General features: G+C 36.1%; 1 protein-coding gene, 2 long non-coding RNA genes and 2 other non-coding genes across 7 annotated transcripts; all 5 read left to right on the forward strand.

Moving 5' to 3' along the window:
• Positions 1 to 526: 526 nt before the first annotated feature.
• On the forward strand, positions 527 to 5,418 carry LOC111447563. The gene is made up of 4 exons (XR_002711291.1): positions 527 to 663; positions 930 to 1,093; positions 2,069 to 4,555; positions 5,142 to 5,418. It is a non-coding gene; the product is annotated as an uncharacterized LOC111447563 (long non-coding RNA).
• Positions 5,419 to 5,710: 292 nt separating this feature from the next.
• On the forward strand, positions 5,711 to 6,895 carry LOC111447564. Of its 2 annotated transcripts, none has more exons than XR_002711292.1 (2): positions 5,711 to 6,346; positions 6,424 to 6,895. It is a non-coding gene; the product is annotated as an uncharacterized LOC111447564 (long non-coding RNA). The 2 variants fall into 2 exon arrangements; XR_002711293.1 differs by having other exon boundaries at positions 5,711 to 6,265.
• A 5,860-nt stretch (positions 6,896 to 12,755) lies between these two features.
• LOC111447310 (MDIS1-interacting receptor like kinase 2-like) lies at positions 12,756 to 15,864 on the forward strand. Of its 2 annotated transcripts, XM_023086401.1 has the most exons (3): positions 12,756 to 15,456; positions 15,525 to 15,630; positions 15,745 to 15,864. In XM_023086401.1, exons 1-3 carry the CDS (start codon positions 12,906 to 12,908, stop codon positions 15,830 to 15,832), a joined length of 2,745 nt encoding a protein of 914 aa, XP_022942169.1. In that variant the 5' UTR covers positions 12,756 to 12,905; the 3' UTR covers positions 15,833 to 15,864. The 2 variants fall into 2 exon arrangements, with proteins under 2 accessions (XP_022942169.1, XP_022942168.1); XM_023086400.1 differs by having other exon boundaries at positions 15,525 to 15,864.
• Positions 15,865 to 21,268: 5,404 nt separating this feature from the next.
• Positions 21,269 to 21,341, forward strand: TRNAA-AGC. The gene has a single exon. It is a non-coding gene; the product is annotated as a tRNA-Ala (tRNA).
• Positions 21,342 to 21,403: 62 nt separating this feature from the next.
• On the forward strand, positions 21,404 to 21,485 carry TRNAS-AGA. The gene has a single exon. It is a non-coding gene; the product is annotated as a tRNA-Ser (tRNA).
• Positions 21,486 to 21,988: the final 503 nt, after the last annotated feature.

The raw sequence follows: 21,988 nt of genomic DNA on the forward strand, positions 1-21,988 counted from the left end.
AAAAAAAAAAAAAAAAAAAAAAAAAAAAAACTACCTATTAGGAATGGGTTATTATTGCAAATTTATATTTCAGAAAATAAACAGAATTTTCCTTCCATTTTGGGCCTTGAATGGGCCCAACATGAATACAGGCCACGGCCCGTAATTTACTTAAAGCCCACATTCAAAAAAGGCTCGATACAATTTTTTTTTTTTTTTAATTAGGTTAAATTATAAATGTTTGTGTATATTTTATTATTAAAATATTTAAAAGTATTTAATAAATTATATGTTTAACAATAAGCATAATTAAGTTCTCCATAAATCCTGTTATTACTAAGGTTTGTACATTTAAAATAAAGAACAATAAGAGGATTTTACACATTAATTAATCAGTTAAATTATGTAGCCGTTCGACGGTTTTCCACGGTCAACGTCAAACGGTCTTCAGAGCCGTTATCCGTCACGCCAGCTGTCTCGACCTGCGCGGATTTTACACAGACTATATATTTCTCCCGCAGTCACACTCTTATTCGGCACATTCTCATACTAGAATCAGAGCGCTCCATCAATGGCCTCTTCCCTTTTGAGTGTTCGTTGCCGAAATCAAACGGATCATTACCAGGCAATCGGAGAGCAGAATCGAAAGAAGTATCTCGCCTCGTCTCGGTGATGCAAATAGAGGTAATGTAACTTAATTTCAGCCGGCTATTCCGAATTAGGGGTTCATTGGAGAACTTAATCAAATGATTGTTCGTTTTTGTCGACACGTTTTGTATTTTTTCGTGGTTTCGATTACGGAGGATTAGGGCGTTTTTAGTAGGTTCATTTCTCCCATGGTAGCGTGATTATTATCTTGGACTCCTCGTTTCATTCCCTGTCATCTTCTATCTCTTCTCTGTGTGATGAGCCAATGGACAATCCTGATATTCAAATTTATGTATTGGCAGAAGAGAGCAGGACGACGAACTCTTATGTCATCGAGTTTTGTTCCGATAACAGAGAGGGGAAGAACAAGGCAGTTGTTCTTGATGAAGTGATTGCTTGGGCAACAGAAAAGCAGTTCGTCTTGTCATTGAGGCTGGTTGGATTTTCGCATCTGCTAGGAATACTGGTATGATTCCAACCCCAAGGCTGTGAAGTTGAATTTAAGTTTTTAGGGGGCGTGGGAAGTAAATGTTGTTTTGAAGTTTTTATTTTATTTTATTTATCATTTGTTGGCTGTGAAGTTGTGTATTGTAGCTTTAGCTTCTTTAGATGTTACCTCTGTTTGGATTATGTCAACATTTGACTGCAAGTAAGAACAGATCACAAAATATTGCTTGAAACATGTCTGGCAATGCTACTAATTCTTAGATTTCTTAATTACTCAACTAACATGTTTAGAAACGAAACTGAGAGGCCTTTCAGGGTGCATCTTCCTTCTTATATTCCTCAAGCTTAGTACAGCACAGAACATATTTAAGACAACACTTTCTGTGCAGGACACCCTAACTGAAGGCACTATATAGTGCCAGTTCACAAAAAGAGTCAATAGGTTTAACTTTATCTTGGATACCACATGATTCCTTTCGATCCAATATAAAAGCTTCTAGCAGAAAGGACCAACCTCTAGCAGAAAAATTACAATGCAGGAACAAAAGGTCAAAGATTTTCTCTTCTTTTTAGTACATACAGCAAGCATTTGGAACTTTTGGAGCTTTTCCATGAATGTCAAGGCAAAAAGATACACTCTCAGCTTCTACAAAGCGGATTACCCTCTAACAAACTGCCACAAACAATCATAACGAACATCGTGTATACACTTCGGTGATTTGGGGTCTACCAGTTTTCTGGCACTAATTTTCGTTAGGCTGTAATATGACATGACAACATCCTCTGATTAAGTTATCAAGTGTGATATATGCAGATTCTTCCATAGATTTTTTTTTTTTACCAATATGAACAACATTCAGTTTTTGCTGTTTTATATTTTCAATGTGTGAATTAACAGCCCTGCAAAATGAAGGACAAACTTTGTTTTATTTTCTATTAAGTTTACGAGTTAAAACTTTTTGACATTTTCTGTTTCTTATATTTTCTCTTAAAGGTAGAAGAAAGAATTTGATCAGCTGAAGAGGAGAATGGCAAAGTCTAAGAAATAATTTGGTCTGCTGAAGAGGAAAAGGTAAGAGTCTAAAAAAGATGTAAGCATCTGATGTGAGTGAATTTAAAATGATCTTGTTGCTTAAGAAGTTTTTGTGTCTTACTAGCTTGCTTCATTGGAAATTATTATATGACTGCAAGTCACCTGACAAGGTGCAAAAATGTTTGAATGAGATTTGGCAATTGAATAACACTATATCAGGAAGAGGGATCACACAAAGGAAGTTTTTTGATTAAGGAATGAGGGATCACACTAAAGTGAAGAATTGTTTGATTAAGGAATGAGGGATCACACAAAGGAAGTTTTTTAAATTTTAGAGGAAGGAAGCACTCGAAAAAAAGATTTGCTTCATTGATTGGTGATAAAGAAAAGTTAAAATGTATTTGGTCTATAAATTTGTTAATGGACAATTTTTTGGATATTTTTAGTTTGTGAAAGTTATGTGTGTAAGGAAGGAAAGAACAAAAGTTTGGATACAAGAATTGTGGGTTAAAGTAGTATGAGAATGGTGGATCAAGGACTATTCACTTTCATAAACGTTATGACCGAAAATGGAAGTTTGTTCAAATTGGAGATTTGAAAAGCTTATTTTGGAACCAAGAAATAGGATGTCATATGCCATGAGAAGTAGCAAAGAACTTGAATCAAGGACATGGAAGTGAAGAATTGTTGGAATCAAGGAATGAGGGATTACAAGAATGATGGTTATGTATGTAAAGAAGGAAGGACGATAAATTTGGACTTTCAAGTTTTTGATTATGGACAATCTTTTGGAGCCTTTTAGTTTAATGGTTGGATATGAAAGGACGAAGGGAAGATAAGTTTGGATACAAGAATTTTTGTTTAAAGCATAAGATTGGACTTGCATTTTTTTAATTTTTTTATTAGTTGTTCTTTGGATCCATAATAATTTTTGAAGTAGTCTAATGAGGTTTAATTTGAGGGAAGTGAATCTAAGTACTATAACGAGGAAATGGAGTATAATGAGGAAATAGAGTAAAAGAATTTTCTTAAAGAAAAGTTTTGAGTGTATTTGGTCTATAAATTAGGTAATGGTCAATTTTTTGGATCTTTTGAGTTTGATAGTTACGTAGGTAAGGAAGATGAATTTGAATATGGGAGATGTGAGTATAAGATTGGACTCCCTAGATAATCTTTTGGATTTTTTTTGTTTAATGGTTATGCATGAAAGGACGGAAGATAGATAAGTTTGGATACAAGAATTTTGGTTTAAAATTTGAGATTGAACTTCAAATTTTGATAGATGATTTCTCGTCATTCTCGGGATAAAAAATTATGTTTGAGTTAATATTGTCCAATGAAATTTTATTTGGGGCAAGTGAATAAATTGATATGATGATGAAATAAGGTACTCTCTTCGAACTGTCTATAGGAGCTTCGTTGAAGAAATAAATGAGATGATATCCTTATTTAAAGAGGAAAAAGATCCACTTAGTGTGGTAGACGGAGGACTATATTTTTTAATAGACAATAATTTCTAAGGACAATTGGAGAGCAAAGAATTAATGGAATCAAAGAAGACGGGATAGCCGAAGGAAGTTTGTCAAATTTTAGGGAATAGGAAACACTAATAAAAGAATTTGCTTAATTGGTTCTAAACAGTAAAATTATTGGACGTTGAAGCAAAGGTAGGCTGTGCAATATCTCTCGATGCTTATGGAAAATAAGAAATATAAAGGCCAATTAGTAGGAGATTTCGGCAATATCTTCCTGAAGACGAATGTTGCAAAATGTGAGCATCATAAGGTTTTTGCAACTGTAACCTGCCAAGCAAAACAAGTGATCCTTGCAGCCGCTCAAGGTTTTAGTCCTTACTTTTATTTCATTCTTATTTATGTGAAAGTAATTAGTTTGAAGTCCTCTTAACTGTCATAGGTTTGGTTACAAAACCACACAAATAATTAAAAGTTGTGAGAGAATGGATTTAAGTGGTCAAAGATTATACGTTTAAAAATTTAACAAAAAGAATAAAGAATCATGTGTTTGACTTAAAAATAATTAAGGCTAATATTTACAATCGAAGAGAGAGGAGGAAGGAGTGGTTATTAAAGACGGTAAGAGAAAATATCTATGAAAATGAAAGCTTAGCATTTATTATTTGACTGTCATGTTCGAAAATATTAAAGATCAATGGGGCCATGACAGCAATTTCTCTGACAATTAGACCCAACAAAGTCCTTAAACACTTGGCCGACTTCTTTGACTCTTAATTCCTCCTCATATCTTCAAGTTTAGTTAAGCTGTAATTTTCCTATAAATCAACCAATAGAACTAGCACTTAAAACTAGCTCGAGTCCTCAAGAATGGTGTCCCTGAAGATGATTTCCTTTGTGTTGAAGCTCCTAGTTTGCTTTGCATTGCTTCTGATTGCCTCGCCCATTTCTGCAATGGACAATACTCCTCGTATTCGTAAGACTCTTTTTCTTCACGTGTTCAAGAAGTTCTACATTAAGAATTCTTATAAAATTTCTTGTTATCTAACTTTTAGAACTATTTTCAAAATTTAAGTTAAGTTTTGAAAACTAAAACCAAATAGTTGTCAGATGTAGTCTACATTTAGGAGTAGTGTGTTTGTAACTCTTTCATGCAGGTAGGTTCCCACTATATTAATTGTGTTAGTGAAGTGGGTGCTAAGTGGGTGTTTAGATATCTCAACATGTTAAAGTTGATAGTGGACGGACCTAAAAGCAAGAGTATGGTCTAGCCATTGATCATGGGTCAATGACGAGCTGAGCTATATATTTCTAGTGGCCAGCCCGTGGCGGCAGAAAACAAACTTGAGTTAAAATAAGAAATATACCCATGAATGGATACGTTATCTTACCTTTCTCTTCAAATAAATGCCAATCAAAGTTAACTTTGTTTATGACAAAGTGTGGCTTTAATTACCCCATTTCAGCTCTTACACATGCTACTACAATGGTAGCAGCAGGAATTCGCTCGGCTTCTTCCGCTTTTTATAGTAATACCTTACATCTGGTGGTACGGGTTTCAGGTAAGATGGGGATGGAGTACAAGCTTGTTGGAAAGGCTGTGGTGGTAGCAAAACCAGTGAGACAATTGTCTGCTGATTCCCCATGGGGTGGTGGTTATCACATCCCTTAGTTGATGACATTACTTTTCAACTGCTTTCAGCTGTGCCTTTTTCCTTTGTGTTTATAGGCTTTTTGGGAGAATCAATCTTAAATAAAGCTACAAATGTATTTGTACGACTCTTTTCAAATACTTTGGTTTTGCCTCAATGTTCAAGCTCTTCCTTTCTTGATTGGGTATCACTAAGTTTCTTTCGCTTACTTTTTAGTTTAGAGATATGAGGTAACTGGATGGTTGCTTCGGCTAACACAAACTGATAAAAGACGAGTAGTTTTAGGAAATGGGCTTATTTTGAGAAAGTAATATTATAGGCTAACAAGCAATAGATAACAACATTGATAGCGTATAATCCGAGTAGGAAAAATTGACAACTAGTCACAACTCGTAAATACATTTTGAGGCATTTAAACCTTAGCAGGTGTAGACATGATTTTATCAAGCGGTCATACACCCATAAATTATAATAATATAATAATAAAAAATTAGATAACATGAAAGCAAGTAGAAAGAGTTTGAAACAGAATATGTAGCTACATACTACACGTCTTGGACAAACATGATCGTAAATATGTAACCATATGCAACACACCTGGAACAAGTAATGACCGTGACACTAGCCCTTAGATAGGAGGGAACTGTATGAGACTGTGGCGGGCTTTACTGAGCAGCGTCACCTCTGCTCCATTAGATGGAAGGATAGTGTTGACGGGTTCTTTCTAGCCCAATAGTGCCTCGACAGACACTTTTTATATAAGAGTGAGGTAATTTTATGAACGAAAAGATATCAGCGACCAGACTTCATTGACTAATACAAGTTGATGCCCATTAGCCAAAAGTCTTCTCGATTACCTATTTTTCTATGTTTTTTACCTTGAAAGTGCAGCCCTCCCCACATGTCTATTGGGTTAGTTAATATGTATTAATACACCACCAAAATCTCTCTAAACCCATTCAAGTTTTGAGCTTTATTTCCTCTGCAACCAGAAATTAATGGCTTCCCCAAGCGCCTTTGTTCCTTGGAAGGAGGTAGTCTTCTTCGCTTTGCTTCTTCTGGCTTTCAACGTTTCCGCTAGGGAACTTGTTGGAACCAACATTGTGGCTCGCACTGTCCGTAAGTCTCCTCTTTTTAATAATACCCATCTACCAATGTTGTTTTCACTTTACTTCTTGTTCTTTTTTAATAGATGAGATGACAATAGAGACGAATGTGGGCAGGAGATTGATTGCAAGACAGTTGGATACCTCTTGGGGAGGAAATTATTCTCCTCCTCCCCCTCGTCGTCCTCCTCCTCGGCCTCCTTGTCGTTATACTCCTCGTCCTTCTCTTCCTCGTTCTCGTCCCGGTTCCCGTCCTCTTCCTCCACGCTGATCCTCCAAGGGAAAAAATTTGAATTGTTTGTGTGTTTTATCTTTAATTCCCTTTGTTTTAGCATGTTTAGATTTGGAGGATAAGGATATTTACAAGTAAAGTCCTATGAACTTTCTTTTTTCTTTAATGGTGTTGTGTGATTTTGGTCAAGCCATAGGCGCAAGCCCTCTGGAGTTAATGACTCATATCTTTCTAAACAATGTTAGTTCAATTATGAGAGCTCAAACTTTATAGAGTTTTGATATTATTCTATACAGCTTTAGTTTTAAAACTCTACGAATTTCATAGATCTCATTCACATTGCCATTATTTTATGGGCGAATTACCAAACAGGGTGCAGATGGGCGAACTGTTTAAACACAGTCAACCACTTAAAATGGGCGAACTGTTTAAATGCAAGTGGATCTTTTCTGTTCTGTGATAGCCCATTTTCCCATCAATGAAAATTTAACCTTAAATTTGGCAATAAATAACTAAATAAGATTAGTCTCAGCTACCTCCCAGCTTAATGCTCTACTGTTTCTGCAACCAACAACACTCTTTTACTGCACAAACCTCGTACTACTTGTAAGCTGTCTGTCCCATTATTTTCTGATGCTAGCTTTTCTTGCCCCCTCTCAATATTTGTCACTTCGAAGTTTAAATAGTGTGTTTGAGATGTCTTTTGAAAGAATGTTTCTAAGTTTTGTGTACTTTTGAATGTTTCTTTTTTGAACGACACTTTTTATAAATTAAAGGAATTTAAGCCTTTGTAGAATAAAAAAGTCCAGAGTGTAAAGTAAAAAATACTAAAACATAATTACGAGAGCTTATTCTTAAAGTGACAATATCATATTGTTGGGGAGATCTGTGAAGGGTTGTTATTTCTAACGTATTATTTATGTTCAAATGTTTGGGAAGGTTTAAGGTAACATGGCTGGTGGAGTACAAAGATGCTGAGAAAGCCGTGGTTGTAGCAAAAAGCAAAGAAACCCACTTCTGATGATGTCCCACGGGGTTGAGGTATTGTTTATCATCCAATATTAAACAACTCTTGATGAGATTTTCAACTGTTTGGATCAGCTGTTTGGTGTCTTTTAGTTGCTTTGTTCTTCCCAATGCAATGAAATATCCGCACACTTTCTCTTACCAGAACCTAACAGTTCATTAATATTATGCCTGTCGACACGTAGTATAAGGTTTAGATGTCACTCTCTACAGAGAGCAGCAACTATATGGATATCATCCATCATCTGGAAATGATAAAAGTAGATGGATTCACCATTTCGAACTTCCCACCTCGAGTGACTTGAGAAAAAACTGTTATATCTGATGATAGCCCTCCATGGAGAACGACATGAGCTCTTGGGAGGGAATCCTTCCAAACTGGTGGCTACTGTATTTGCTAGAGATCACTTGAGATCATAACTGTCTTTTTTCTACCATTTACAGAGGAGAGGACAATATTAGCTTCATTGACTTCAAAAACTCTGAACCCTCATTTAGATTTTGGGGTTGTGACCATGTCCCAGTTTACAAGATCAGACCCTTTCCCATAGAAAATTTCTCATCTTCTCAAATCTCAATGGCTTTACAAACACGGATTGTGGCTTTAAAAATTGTGAGATCTTATAGGTGGGCAAATTGATCAAAACTGATTGAATCAAGGGTGAGCCGGCCACCTTTAGAAATGTAAGAAAATTTTCCATTTTCAAATAGACAACAATAACAAGAGCCTGCCAACTTGTAACCGTCCAAACCTATTACTAATAGATATTGTCCGTTTTGGCTCGTTACGTATCATTGTCAGCATCATGGTTTTAAAACGCGTCTGCTAGGAGAGAGGTTTCTACACCCTTATAATGAATGTTTTGTTCCTCTCTTCAACCGACGCGGGATCTCACAATCTACCTTTCTCCCTTGTAATTAATGTTTCTCACAATCCACCCTCTCCCTCATATTGAATGTTTCGTTCCCCTCTTCAACTTCTCACAATCTACCTCTCCCATGTAATGAATGTTTCGTCCCCTTCTTCGACCAATGTGGGATCTCACAATCCATTCCCCTTGAGGACTCAGCGTCGTCGCTGGCACACCGCTCGGTGTCTGGCTCTAATACCATTTGTAATAGCCCAAACCCACCGCTAACAAATATCATCCGCTTTGGCCCATTACGTATCGTCGTCAGCCTCACGGTTTTAAAATTCATCTTCTAGTGAGAGGTTTTCACACCCTTATAATGAATGTTTTGATCCCCTCTCTAATCGATGTGGGATCTCACATTCCATCCCCTTGGGAACCCAGCGTTCTCATTGGCATACTACTCAGTGTCTGACTTTGATACCACTTGTAACAATTTAAGCCCACCGCTAACAGATATTGTCTACTTTGGCCCATTACGTATTGTCGTCAGCCTCACAATTTTAAAACACGTCTGTTAGGAAGGTACAACAACAAATGGTGATAGACTTCATTCACATGTACAAATCTATTAGTGATAGCAGTCTATCAGTCACTAATATTTGCAACCACTCCCTTAAAAATTCGTCCCTTTAATATTATATATAAAATTACATGACAAACAAAATGAGACCCTTTCAAAATATATTGAATATTAGACTATTTCCTCCACATGTTTACATCTATGCATATTCCCAATTTTCTATGCTCTAAGCATAGAGGTATGAAGAAATTTCCTCGAATGTTCCCTATTTTCACTTAGAATAATTAACATTGTTTTGAAATGTTGTTCTTCCAGCCAACCAAAATATCTCATGTTCATACTCTTCTTCATTCTTTGAGTATCAAATCCTTCCATAGAAGAGACGGGTTTTGGGATTCTGGCTTTTGAAATTGGTAGCAACATCTACCAATTTCAGCAGATCATACTGCATCTGTTCCTGACTGGTTGCCTTCATAAGAACCAAAAAGCTATAATAATGATAGCTTAACCCCCAAGTAACCAAGTTTGTGTAAATCTTCAAAAAGGTTTACAAATAGACGTGTTGTTTTGGGGCGTTTACTTTGACCATATTGGAGAACAAGTTGACAGAAAAATAATAGCTATCCAAACAGGTGCCTCACACAGCCGCAGGAAGAGAGCATAAAATAAACAAATCTTCTTTAGAATGCCTTCTTCTTCAAGGTTTTGATTCTTGGCCTCTTGGAAGTGAAGCTCTCTATAAGTTTGGTGGGTTTATATAAGCCAAAACAAAGTCTCTATTGACACAGCTTGAGCTTGTAAATATGGCTTCCACCAGACCATGTTTTGCTGCTTGGAAGATTGTCTTCTTTGCTTTACTTCTCCTTGCCTTCAACGTTTCTGCAAGAAATCTTGTTGGAACTAATGTAGTGGCTAGTATAGCTGGTAAGCTCTCCCTTGAGGTGATGTTTTTCTTTTTCTTTAGAGATGTTTATTTAATTTGTGATTATTGTGCATATCCGTCATGGACAGATTAGAGAATTCTCATTTAAACGGATAATGAGGGAGGGAGCGAAAAGAGGTTTTTTCCTGTTAGTTAAAAGGGGATGAAGAACCAACTACTAACTTATAAGTTTTTTACTCCATATTCAAATTCACAACAAAACACATCAAATTAAAAAAAAAATTGAATTTACGTCCAAGTTTCATGGAACTTAAAATATAAGTTGGAAAAATTTGTGTGACCAGGTGAAAGGGCAGCGGATTCAAATGATGAGAAGGGCACGATGAGATTATTTAACCAAGTGTTGGATAGCGCTTGGAAGGGACACTATAATCCTCCCAACAAGTTCAACCACCAACCTTGAATGTTTGTTTACGTTCATTCCAACATAATTGAATTATTCTCTCTCTCACTATATATAGTTTAGCTATTGTGTATAAATGTTTCTCTAAGTTGTTTACATCTAATTGCTTAAATTAAAGATCATGAATGGTGATAATACTGAACTGTGCAGATCATGAATGGTGACAATACTGAACTGTGCAGATCATGAATGGTGACAATACTGAACTGTGCAAGTGTCAGTTCTCATACGGTTAGAAAGAGGAGTAAAACATTTTTTGTAAGGGTGTAGAAACTTATTCTTAATAGACACGTTTTAAAAATGTAAAAAATTTATTTATATTTAACTAATTTAAAATCGAAATATCAAACTAATATCAATATAAATGTGTTAAGAATCAAGATTTAAGCTCGAGTTTGATGACTTATGAGATTTACAAGTTTAAACTTTTTTTTTTTTTGTACGTTTCTAAGAAATCAATAATTTTTAGCCTTTCAAATCAGATTAATAATCAACTTAAATCTTTTTTTTTATTATTTGCTAAAGTCAACTCACATGATAATAAAAAATTGAACTAGTCCCATCTGTCGGCTATTCGAGTTTATGAACCCGGGGAAAAAATGATAATAAAAATTGGATCTTCTTCTTTTTTCTAGATGGGTCCGATAATTCGAGAACTAGGTTGAGGAGTTTGAGGGATTTCTTGCTTCAAAATACTCGGTTTCAAAGTTCTAGTCCCATTTTACAATCATTGGGAAATTTGAGTAATTCAACCGTCCTTCATCTCAATGATTTTTTTTTTCTCTTTTGAAGAAACTCGATTCTAAGATTCCTATCGAGCTTGGAAGCCTTGCTAATCTTGGACATCTAGACCTCTCTAAGAATACGTTGAGTGGATCAATTCCATTTCGAATAGGAAGTCTTGTGAGGTGGTAGGATCTACTAGATCTAAGTAATAATTCAGTAGAGGAAGCTTTGGCTTAGCTCATGTGTTGAGCATAGAAAAGGAGCAAAACCGTTCAAATGTTGAAAGTGTCGAGGTCGTAAAAGGCATTATTCAAGCGTTATCTTATCTTCATTATGATTGTACTCCTCCGATCAAACATCAAGACATAACAACCAACAATATCCTTGTAAACTTTGAGTTTGAAGGACATCTTGCAGACTTTGGCACAACAAGGTTTTTGAAACCCGACATGTCTCGTTCGACAACGGTTACAAACACTCATGGCGACAATTCCCCAAGTGAGATTCAAACTCCTTTCTTTTATTCCTAAATTTTCCAACTTAACATGACAGATCTTGCACACATAAGGGTAACGACCAAAAGATGTGATGTCTACTGCTTTAGTGTGGTGGCGCTATACATTTTGAGAGACCTCATTTTATGATTGCACTCTTAACCGGATTACAACGTTGAACTGAATGACATTTTAGACACTCGTCTAGTAATCAACCACTTGTTGATAACGATTCCAGCAATTTCGTGCTCACACAAAGACCCTCAAAGAGCAACCAAATATACGAAATACATGCTAACTACGGGAAATTCAAGCACCAAGTAGCTAGTATATTACAAACGGCAAAGCCATGTTGAATCAAATAACGTGTAGACTTAAACATTTAAATTTTCAGTCTGTCGTCGTTATTAAATTATATATTAAATATTGACCGCTCGACAATTATAGAAATATTCCACCTTCCATTTATATATTTGGTTACCTTTAGTTGGTAAGCTATCTTTGTCACTTTGGTCATGTGAGCTGCCTAGGTTGTCTAAATTAAACAATTTCATACAATATTTTAATAGCTTAACTACTTCACTATTTTAATTAATTACTTGTTTATTTATTTTAGTGTAACGCTACAAATAATTCCTTCTAGAACGATAAATGTGTTTTTTTTTTTTTTAATATTAATATAAATTAAGTATATTTTTAGAGAGCGTCCAATTTCTTTGAGACTAAAAATTTGGTAAAGGAAGTAAACGAATGAATTTTAAAATATGAATTAAATCATATACCATAGACTTTGACTCGATCCATTTTCCTTTTTCTTACTTTTAAATCTCGAAAATGGTCTACAAAACTAATAATTTCGAGGTGAAATTAGAAATTTAAAAATTAAAAATTAAATAATTATTAAATCAGATTTTAAAAAATTCACATTATAATGGGTCGAAGTTATGTTCTGAAATTAAGAGTTAAAATGAGTTAAATTTTTTTAGGTTTGGATTGGGTTATGAACGGTATTCAAACACTTAAGATCATCAATCCAACTAAACCGAAATTTTAGGTCGGTCTAAAAAACATTCTAATCTGATCCGGATATACGAATAACGGGTATACGAATAATAAAATATGTTATATGTTTGGAACTTTATAATATGTATGAATAATTTGAAAGGGAGGTGGAAAATTTTAATTCTCTGAAGCTTTTGAAAGCTACGATCTTTTAATTTGACCAGAAGAACATGAACATTTCACAACTGGGTCCATTTTATTCTCCTATATGATCTTACACTGTCGATCAAAACAGGAATCAAATCATCATGGCCGACCAAAACAAGCAACGGCTCTCTGTTTCATTTGCAAGTTCATGTGTGTTCGTGTTCTTGCTTCTTCTTTCTTCCTTCGAATCCATGGAAGGTTCAGCCATGGAAGCTCAAGCTCTTCTCCGATGGAAGCGAAGCCTCCCACCACAAAAGGTTTTAGATTCATGGGTCGAAGCTTTAAACTCAAGCTCCTCTGTTTCAGCTCCATGTCAATGGCGGGGTATCACATGCAACGAACAGAGCAGCGTCATTGATATCAAATTAGACAACACTGGCTTAATGGGTACTCTCGATCACTTGAACTTCTCTTCTTTTCCTAATCTCCTCCGTCTCGATCTCAAAATCAACAATCTCTCTGGTGTAATTCCTTCCTCCATTGGAGCTCTTTCAAAGCTCCAATTTCTTGATCTTTCCACCAATTATCTCAACAGTACTCTGCCTCTTTCACTTGCAAATCTCACCAACGTTTTTGAGCTTGATGTTTCTCGTAATTTCATTACTGGGTCTTTGGATTCTCGTCTTTTCCCAGATGGGTCTGGTAATTCAAGAACTGGGTTGAAGAGTTTGAGGAATTTCTTGCTTCAAGATACTCTGCTTCGAGGCAGAGTACCAGAGGAGATTGGTAATATCAAGACTTTGAACTTGATTGCTTTCGACAGAAGTCAATTTTCTGGTCCAATTCCTCAATCTTTGGGGAATCTAAGTAATCTAAACGTTCTTCGTCTCAATGAAAATCATTTTTCAGGACAAATTCCAAAAAGTATAGCAAATTTGAAGAACTTAACTGATTTACGTTTGTTCACCAACAATTTATCTGGTAAATTGCCACAAAATTTGGGAAATTCATCATCTTTGAGTGTTCTTCATCTTGCTGAAAACAATTTCATTGGTAATTTGCCTCCACAAGTGTGTAAAGGAGGAAAACTTGTTAATTTCTCAGCTGCTTACAATAGTTTTTCAGGCCCTGTTCCTTCGAGCCTGCAAAACTGTTCTAGTTTATTCCGGGTTTTGATCCAAAACAATAGCTTAACAGGATTGTTAGATCAAGCTTTTGGAGTGTATCCAAGCCTTAATTACATTGATTTGAGCTACAATCAATTGAAAGGAACCCTCTCTCCCAATTGGGGAGATTGCAAAAAGTTAACCCTTTTAAGGATCACTGGGAATCAAGTAAATGGTGAAATCCCAGAAGAGATTCTTGGGTTGAAGAACTTAGCAGAACTTGAACTCTCATACAACAATCTCTCTGGATCGATACCGAAACGTATCGGAAACTTGTCGAAACTACTGATACTCGGACTACGTCGTAATCGGCTATCTGGGTCGATTCCTATAGGGATAGGAAGCATTGGCAATCTAGCAAGTCTTGATCTTTCCATGAATGTGTTGAGTGGATCCATTCCTTATGAACTTGGTGAGTGTTCTAGGCTGCAATATTTAAGCTTGAGCAGGAATCAGCTAAATGGGTCAATCCCATTTAGCATTGGAAAGCTTGCAGCCTTGCAGATATTGCTTGATTTGAGTTACAATTCATTGAGTGAAGAACTTCCTTACACTTTGGGGAATCTAAAAAGCTTAGAGAATTTGAGTTTATCTCATAACAATCTCTCTGGTTCTGTCCCAAATTCATTAGCCACCATGGTGAGTTTGATATCCATTGATCTTTCATTCAACAACTTAGAGGGCCCTCTTCCTGATGGAGGCATCTTTAGCAGAGCTGAAGCAGCTGCATTCAGTAACAACAAAGGTTTATGTTCAAACGATATCGTGGGGTTGCCGAGCTGCAACGACCACGAGAACGACGACGGAGACACTACAAAGAAGAAGCTCGTAGCGATTCTTGTTCCTACTATAGTCGGAGCTGCATTGGTTTCTTTAGTACTCTTTGGAATTGTTAGTTATATCCTTCGAAAGAGAACCAAGCGTGTCTCGGATAGTAATACGACGGTTCGAGACATATGGTACTTCTTCAATGGTAAAGTTACGTATTCGGAGATAATTGAAGCTAGTAAGGATTTTGATGATGAGTACTGCATAGGGGAGGGAGGTTCGGGCAAGGTTTACAAAGTCGAAACGTCCGACCGTGCCGTATATGCAGTGAAGAAGCTACATGATTCGTGGGACGACGACGACGACATGACGATGCAGAATTCGAAGAAGTTTCGAAATGAAGCAAGAGGTTTAACAGAAATAAAGCATGGGAACATAGTGAGGCTCTTGGGATTTTGTTGTACAAAAGTTCATACATTCTTGGTTTATGAGTATATCAACAGAGGCAGCTTAGCTCATATATTGAGTGATGCAAAAGAAGCAATGGAGCTAGATTGGTCCAAGAGAATCCGGGCGGTGAAAGGCACGGCTCGAGCGCTATCTTATCTGCATCACTATTGCATCCCTCCGATCATACATCGAAACATAACGAGCAAGAACATCTTACTCGACTCGAGATATGAAGCTCGTGTTTCGGATTTCGGGACTGCAAGATTTATGAACACCGATGCGTCGAATTGCATAGCAGTTGCAGGCACAACTGGCTACATTGCTCCAGGTAACATATGAAATTCTTTCCATATAAGTGTTCATTGGTTGGAATAATAACCGTTCATATCTCTGCAGAGCTTGCATACACAACGGTGGTGACGGAAAAATGTGACGTCTATAGCTTTGGTGTTTTGGCGCTCGAAGTTTTAGCAGGAACGCATCCTGGAGATATCATTTTTGCTTTGCAATCTTCGTCTGATAACAATATTGATCTTAAAGATGTTCTAGATTTTCGTTTGCCGTTTCCTCAAACGCAAAAGATCGTCGACGACTTATGTTTGATAATGAATGTAGTGATCTCGTGCGTGCAAACGGACCCGTCGTCACGACCAACAATGTCGAATGTGAACTGGTTGCTGGAAGTGCAGGGTGCAGTTGGTTAATGTCATAGACTCCATGAGGACTGTGTTTTTGTTTTAATAAACATATATTTTTTCTTTTTCTAGCTCTCCTTCCTCTTCCTCGTTCATGTAATAACTAAGTCTATTACTAGCAGATATTATTCGCTTTAGCTCGGTATGTATTATTGTCAGCCTCATAATTTTAAAACACGTCTATTAAAGAGAGGTTTTATAAGAACTCCAGCCCACTGCCAGTAGATATTATTGTCCACTTTAGCTCGTCATATATCGTCGTCTGCCTCATGATCTTAAAACGCATCTACTAGAGAGAGGTTTTGTAACAACCCCAGTCCACTGCTAGAAGATATTATTGTCCGCTTTAGCTCGTTATGTATCGTCGTCAGCCTCATGATTTTAGAATACGTCTACTAGAGAGAGGTCTTGTAGCAGCCCAAGTCCATCGCTAACAAACATTGTCCATTTTGATACAAAACAGCCCAAGTCTACCGCTAGCAAATATTGTCTGCTTTGGTCCGTTACGTATCGTCGTTAGTCTCACAGTTTTAAAACATGTATACTAAGATAGATTTTCATACACTTATAAGGAATGCTTCGTTTCCACACCCTTATAAGGAATGCTTCGTTCATCTCTTCAACCGATATGAGATCTCACAATTAGTGAACAGACAATACAAGACACTGGTTGGAGTAAGGCTAAACCCTCTCCACAATAAAAACGTTTTAAAAATAACACAAATATGTAACAGAGAAAAGCAAACAATATCTACTAGTAGTGGACTTAGACGGTTACACTCGAGATTCCAAAAACAACAATTACTAGAAAACATAGGATCAAAACACTTACAAAAAAAAAAACATCACAACAAAACTCAAGCTCTTATTGGTTCATAACACTTCAGCCAGCATAGGAACATCACAGCCATCATGGGTGATAGCCAGAGGTTTGGATGGCGGCCTTGTTCGCCGCCTGTGGGTTGTCAATATAGTTGCCTCCTCTGGGGCGAGCTGAACTCAGAAGCTGAGTCCCAAACGCAGTCTCCCCACTCATATTCATGGTCTCAACTACGCAACAAAAACACAAATTCCCTCATAAAACACAATAAAAGTTAGAATTAAAGAGATGAAAGCAAAAGGCATATGAGAGCTTACAATCAGCAATAGGTAAAGTAGTAGTCCGGACAGGTCTCCCTGTGGCCATATGGACAAGAACAAGAACCATCACACTCAACAATATGGGCGCTCTCTTGAAACCCATTCCCATCAAACTCTCTTTGGGGATGAATTCTTAGCCATTGGGTTATGGGTATTTATAGAGCACCAAAGCAGCTTCCTTTTTGCTTGAGATTACCAATGAACAGAGGCACTAATGTCTTTTTAACCATGTTTTTGAAATGATGTCTTTTTTTGCTTACTTATTTAAGCTCAGCTAAGAAACAAGAGTGGACTTCGAAGTCAACCACTGAGGTTGACATTGATGCTCACCAAACCCACTGACAAAACTTATCCGCAGCCTAAATTGACTTGCCTCTCTCCATGAATGCCTTGTGATAATGGGAAAAGTAAGTTAGTTTTGTGGCTAAATTCATGCTTGTTTGTTTGTTTGTTTGTCGGGTTTGAAGATCTAACTCGATTATTTGACTCAAATAGTGTACATCTAACATCCCAAGTTCACCACTAGTAGATATTATCCGTTTTGACTCGTTACGTATCGTTGTTAATCTCACAGTTTTAAACACGTCTGTCAAGGAGAGTTTTCTATACTGTTATAAAAAATGTTTTGTTCTCCTCTCTAATTGATGTGTGATATCTCACAATCAACCTTCCTTGAGAGTTCAATATTTTTGTTGGTACACCGCGGGATGATTTTAGCTCTCTTCGATTTAACTTTAATCTTCTTCATTCTTCGTGATCATTTAAGTTCAATCTTCAATCTTCTATCTTTTGACCTCCTCCAGTCTTCTTCTTGAGTATGGGCTTTATGGGCTTGGGCTTGATTATATTTGGGCCCAACCATTCAACGCTCCTCTCTTTCTCTCTCGCGATAGTGAAACTTAGAGCGACAACGACAACTGTGATGTCCCATATTAATTGGGGAGGAGAACAAAAACACCATTTATAAGAGTGTGTACACCTTCCCCTAGCAGACGCGTTTTAAAGCCTTGAGGGGAAGTCCAAAAGGGAAAGTCCAAAGAGAATAATATGTACTAGCGATAGATCTGGGTCATTAGAAATGGTATTAGAAATGCTAGCCTTCTCACTGTTCTCCGAAGAGGATAGACACGAGGGTGGTGTGCCAGTAAGGACGCTGACCCCAAAGGAGGGTGGATTTCGTAGAGGTCCCACATCCATTGGAGAAAGAAACATCGGGCCCCGAAGGGGGTGGATTGTGATGTCCCACATTAGTTGGAGAGGAGAACAAATTGAGAGAAAACCGAAAAAGAAAGCCAAGAGGACTTTGAAATTAGAGACTACGACATACCCATATAATTTTATAATAACCATAACCCTAATTTAACTAGAAATTTGATACATGCTAGAATCATTAAACTTATCTTATCTTGTCATAAACCGACCAGATTTGTTTAAAATTACACAAACGATCAGCAATTATGTCATGTCTCTGTCCATTTTGTCCAATTGCATGGGTGGACTTGGACGACCAACCACCACGTAGCAGCTTTCACTTGAACCTTATTTTAAACGAACACAATTAATCTTATAAATTAAATGTTTTACATCAAAATCATTGTCTTCAACTATTTGTCTCTTGTGGCATATATTCGAGAAAATATCATAAAACACAAACAGGAGGGTGTGGACTAGACGTATTCAAACTTAAAGATATCAATTTTACATTAAAAAACGAAGACCAAATCATAGCATTAATAAAACTCAACGTTGAGCCAAGTGGGTCTATAAATACATAACCAAAGTTAATAAATACCAACACCAAAGAGTAATTGTTCTTCATTCTTACATATCAATTAAGCTCTCTCTCTCGTTCTAAAATGGCTTCCACGAATGTTTCAGTGAGTTGGAGAGCTGTGTTCTTCATTGCTATGCTTTTAATGGCTTCTAATGTTTCTTCCAGGAAACTTCTTGATGCTAATATCCCTGTTGAGGATGGCTTCAACGTTGAAATTGGCGCATCTTCCTTCTTCTGTGAGTATCAATTTCTCTCTCGGATGTTCAGCTCGAGCTTTTCTGTGTTCGTATGTTGAGTGTTTTGTTTTTTGAAATTTGGGTCGGAGAATTTAAGGTTTATTGTTCTTAAGATTCAAACTTTTGACTTTCTAGTCAGAGATGTGTATCAATTATGGTCTAATTTGTTGATTTCAGATGAGTTGGAGGGCGAGCTCGAAAAGAGATTCGAGAGTTTCATAAAATCACACACTGACAATGATGTTCCTCGAGGTGGAAACTACTAGTTGGATGTGAAATAAGTTTCATGTTCCTTCAATCTTCATTAAGAATCCTTTTGTGCATAATAAAGAGATTAAAGGAACAATTCTTGATCTATTCACATGCAATAACATAACAATTATTTGAATATATATTGAAGATGAGTTACTAATAACCCATTCAAGCCCTATCCTTGAAACCCGTTTCAACGAACGATTCATAGATATCTAAGAATCGTTCTCTTACTTCGAGAATATCTAGAGTTTCTCGAACAATATTGTGATATCCCTCTTCCTAAAGCTATCGAATGTTCTTGTAAATTATGGCTAATATCAAGAATATAATTTTAAACTTCGAAGGAGTATAAAACCTAAAGCAACTTTCTATACACGCTCAAACAAAATCAATGGTACCCAACTCTTTTGGTATCCGTTTGATCTTCTATTTCCATTCCCAATTCATCTTTCTCGAGTTTAAATCAAACCCATTTGATATTTTTAAATTTTGAAGACTTAAAACCTCTCGATTCATCTAACAAAAAAAAAAAAAAAACATTTTTAAGGTAGTTGAGGAAATTGGTCATTGAGACAGTCATAGTAGATACCAATTAGCTAAGAAACATATATTGATTAAGTAAGAAACCACTTCAATTATTCATGTTTTGTCTGGTTTGTTTGTCTTTAAGATCTATCAATTCTTTTATTGTAAAAAGAGTTGCTTATTGAAAAGTAGAGGTTAATTGATGAGTTGACAGTCCATTTGTTTAATTTAACGGTTTCATAATGAACAAGCTAACCATGTCTCTTTAGTTGTCTATTTCAAGGAGTTGGTGCACAAAACAACACACAAATTTTAACAATATATGTCGTCTAAACCTTAAATTAAATATGTAAAATAATTAACATTACAAACTCATTGTAATATTTCAAGCCCACCATTAGTAGATATTGTTCGATTTGGTCCGTTACGTATCACTGTCAGTCTTATAAGTTTAAAACTCGTCTACTAGAGAGAGATTTCCACACTCTTTTAAAAATCTAACATAATGCTGACACTCAAACCCACCGATGATAGAAAAAAATAAAAAATTTAATTTAATTTAAGAGACACGTTTTACTTGTTCTTCGTTCGTTATTGCCACAGGAGTGTTCCCACTAAGATGGAACTGAAAGGGACGCGTTTGAAAGCAGCCAAAATAGAACATTTAGTTGACCAAAATATTTGACTTTTCAGTCCATTCAATTGAAGCTATGTAAGCTTAAATAAATAGCCATTGCTATCCGAGCTTGGTACCACACGCAACAATGGCTTTCATTACAGCTCGCACCATTGCTCTATGCAAACTGATGCTCGTCTTAACAATCATCTTACCCTCCAACAATGTCGCTGCAAGGAATTTACTCGACGTGCCTCGCTTCACTCGTAAGTTAATCACTAGATGTTTTAATGTGATATTATGAACTCTCGACGTCGGTACTCGATGTAATATTGGTCGTCTTTGTAACGTCGTTTTAATGTTGTTGAGTTTTGAATAGATGTGAAACGTGATGAGATGAATAATACAAATGTTGGAGTGCCTAATCCTCCTCAATCACCCGGAGATGGACCGTGGGATATCCCTTGGGATGGTAATGTTTGAGAGAGATCGAAGGATGATGATTGGAATATCACCATGTTTTCTTTTGTATAATAAAAGACGGCGGGTCTAAATTTGAATCCTTAATGGCTGCCGAAATGTATGGTGGTCTATCTCGTTTGTTCGCTTCCTTGAATAATTTCTCTACCTAACTAATAGATTCATTTCTCGAGAAATGATTGAATTAATATTATAATTTAAATAATATATATTTACCTCAATTTACCTATGACGGAGATTGATACCCGCATCTCCATTCCTTTAAATATTTTTGTCTATGTAACCATCTGCCATAATATACAAAGTTTAAAATCTCTGTATATGTATAGATGTTCATTATTATTGCATAATTTTGACAAAAACGATTGTATCAATACTATAATATAAATAAGTTATATTTACTCTAATTTTCATCTGATGGGGATGTAGCTCAGATGGTAGAGCGCTCGCTTAGCATGCGAGAGGTACGGGGATCGATACCCCGCATCTCCATTTCTTTTTAATTATAATTTTAAAAATATATTTTATATTAAATAAGGCAGTGTTTCATATCCGTGGGCGTGCCGGAGTGGTTATCGGGCATGACTAGAAATCATGTGGGCTCTGCCCGCGCAGGTTCGAATCCTGCCGCTCACGTTTGTTTTGCTTTTATTTTTCTTTTCCGATTAATTGTTTGTTTTGCCTTTTTCTCTCTCTTTTATTTTATTTTTCTCTCTCTTATTTTATTTTATTTTCCTTTTCTGATTATTCGATTAATTGTTTTACTTTGAGAAGGGAAATGCAGTTTCATTTTTTTCTCAAATTATTATAACGTTTAATTTAATTTAAAATATTATAATAAAAACAATAATGTTTCATAAACAAAAAAAATAATTATAATTATAATAATCAATTAATTCAAACTTCAAAATTATAACCTAGTTTTCAACCACTTATTATTGTAATAATAATAATAATAATAATAATAGTAATAATACTAACACCAATAAATAAATAATAAAAGCACCATAAAACCAAACCATCTCTTGTCCTTGTCTCTGTTTTGCCAACTAATAAACACTCTATCTATCTAATCCTTATCCTTATGGGATAAGCATCTTATTTTGTTCGTTTTTTTTTTTTTTTTTTTTTTTTTTTTT

The sequence above is a fragment of the Cucurbita moschata genome, unplaced genomic scaffold (assembly GCF_002738365.1).
Source record: "Cucurbita moschata cultivar Rifu unplaced genomic scaffold, Cmos_1.0 Cmo_Scf00009, whole genome shotgun sequence".
Lineage (NCBI taxonomy): Eukaryota > Viridiplantae > Streptophyta > Magnoliopsida > Cucurbitales > Cucurbitaceae > Cucurbita > Cucurbita moschata.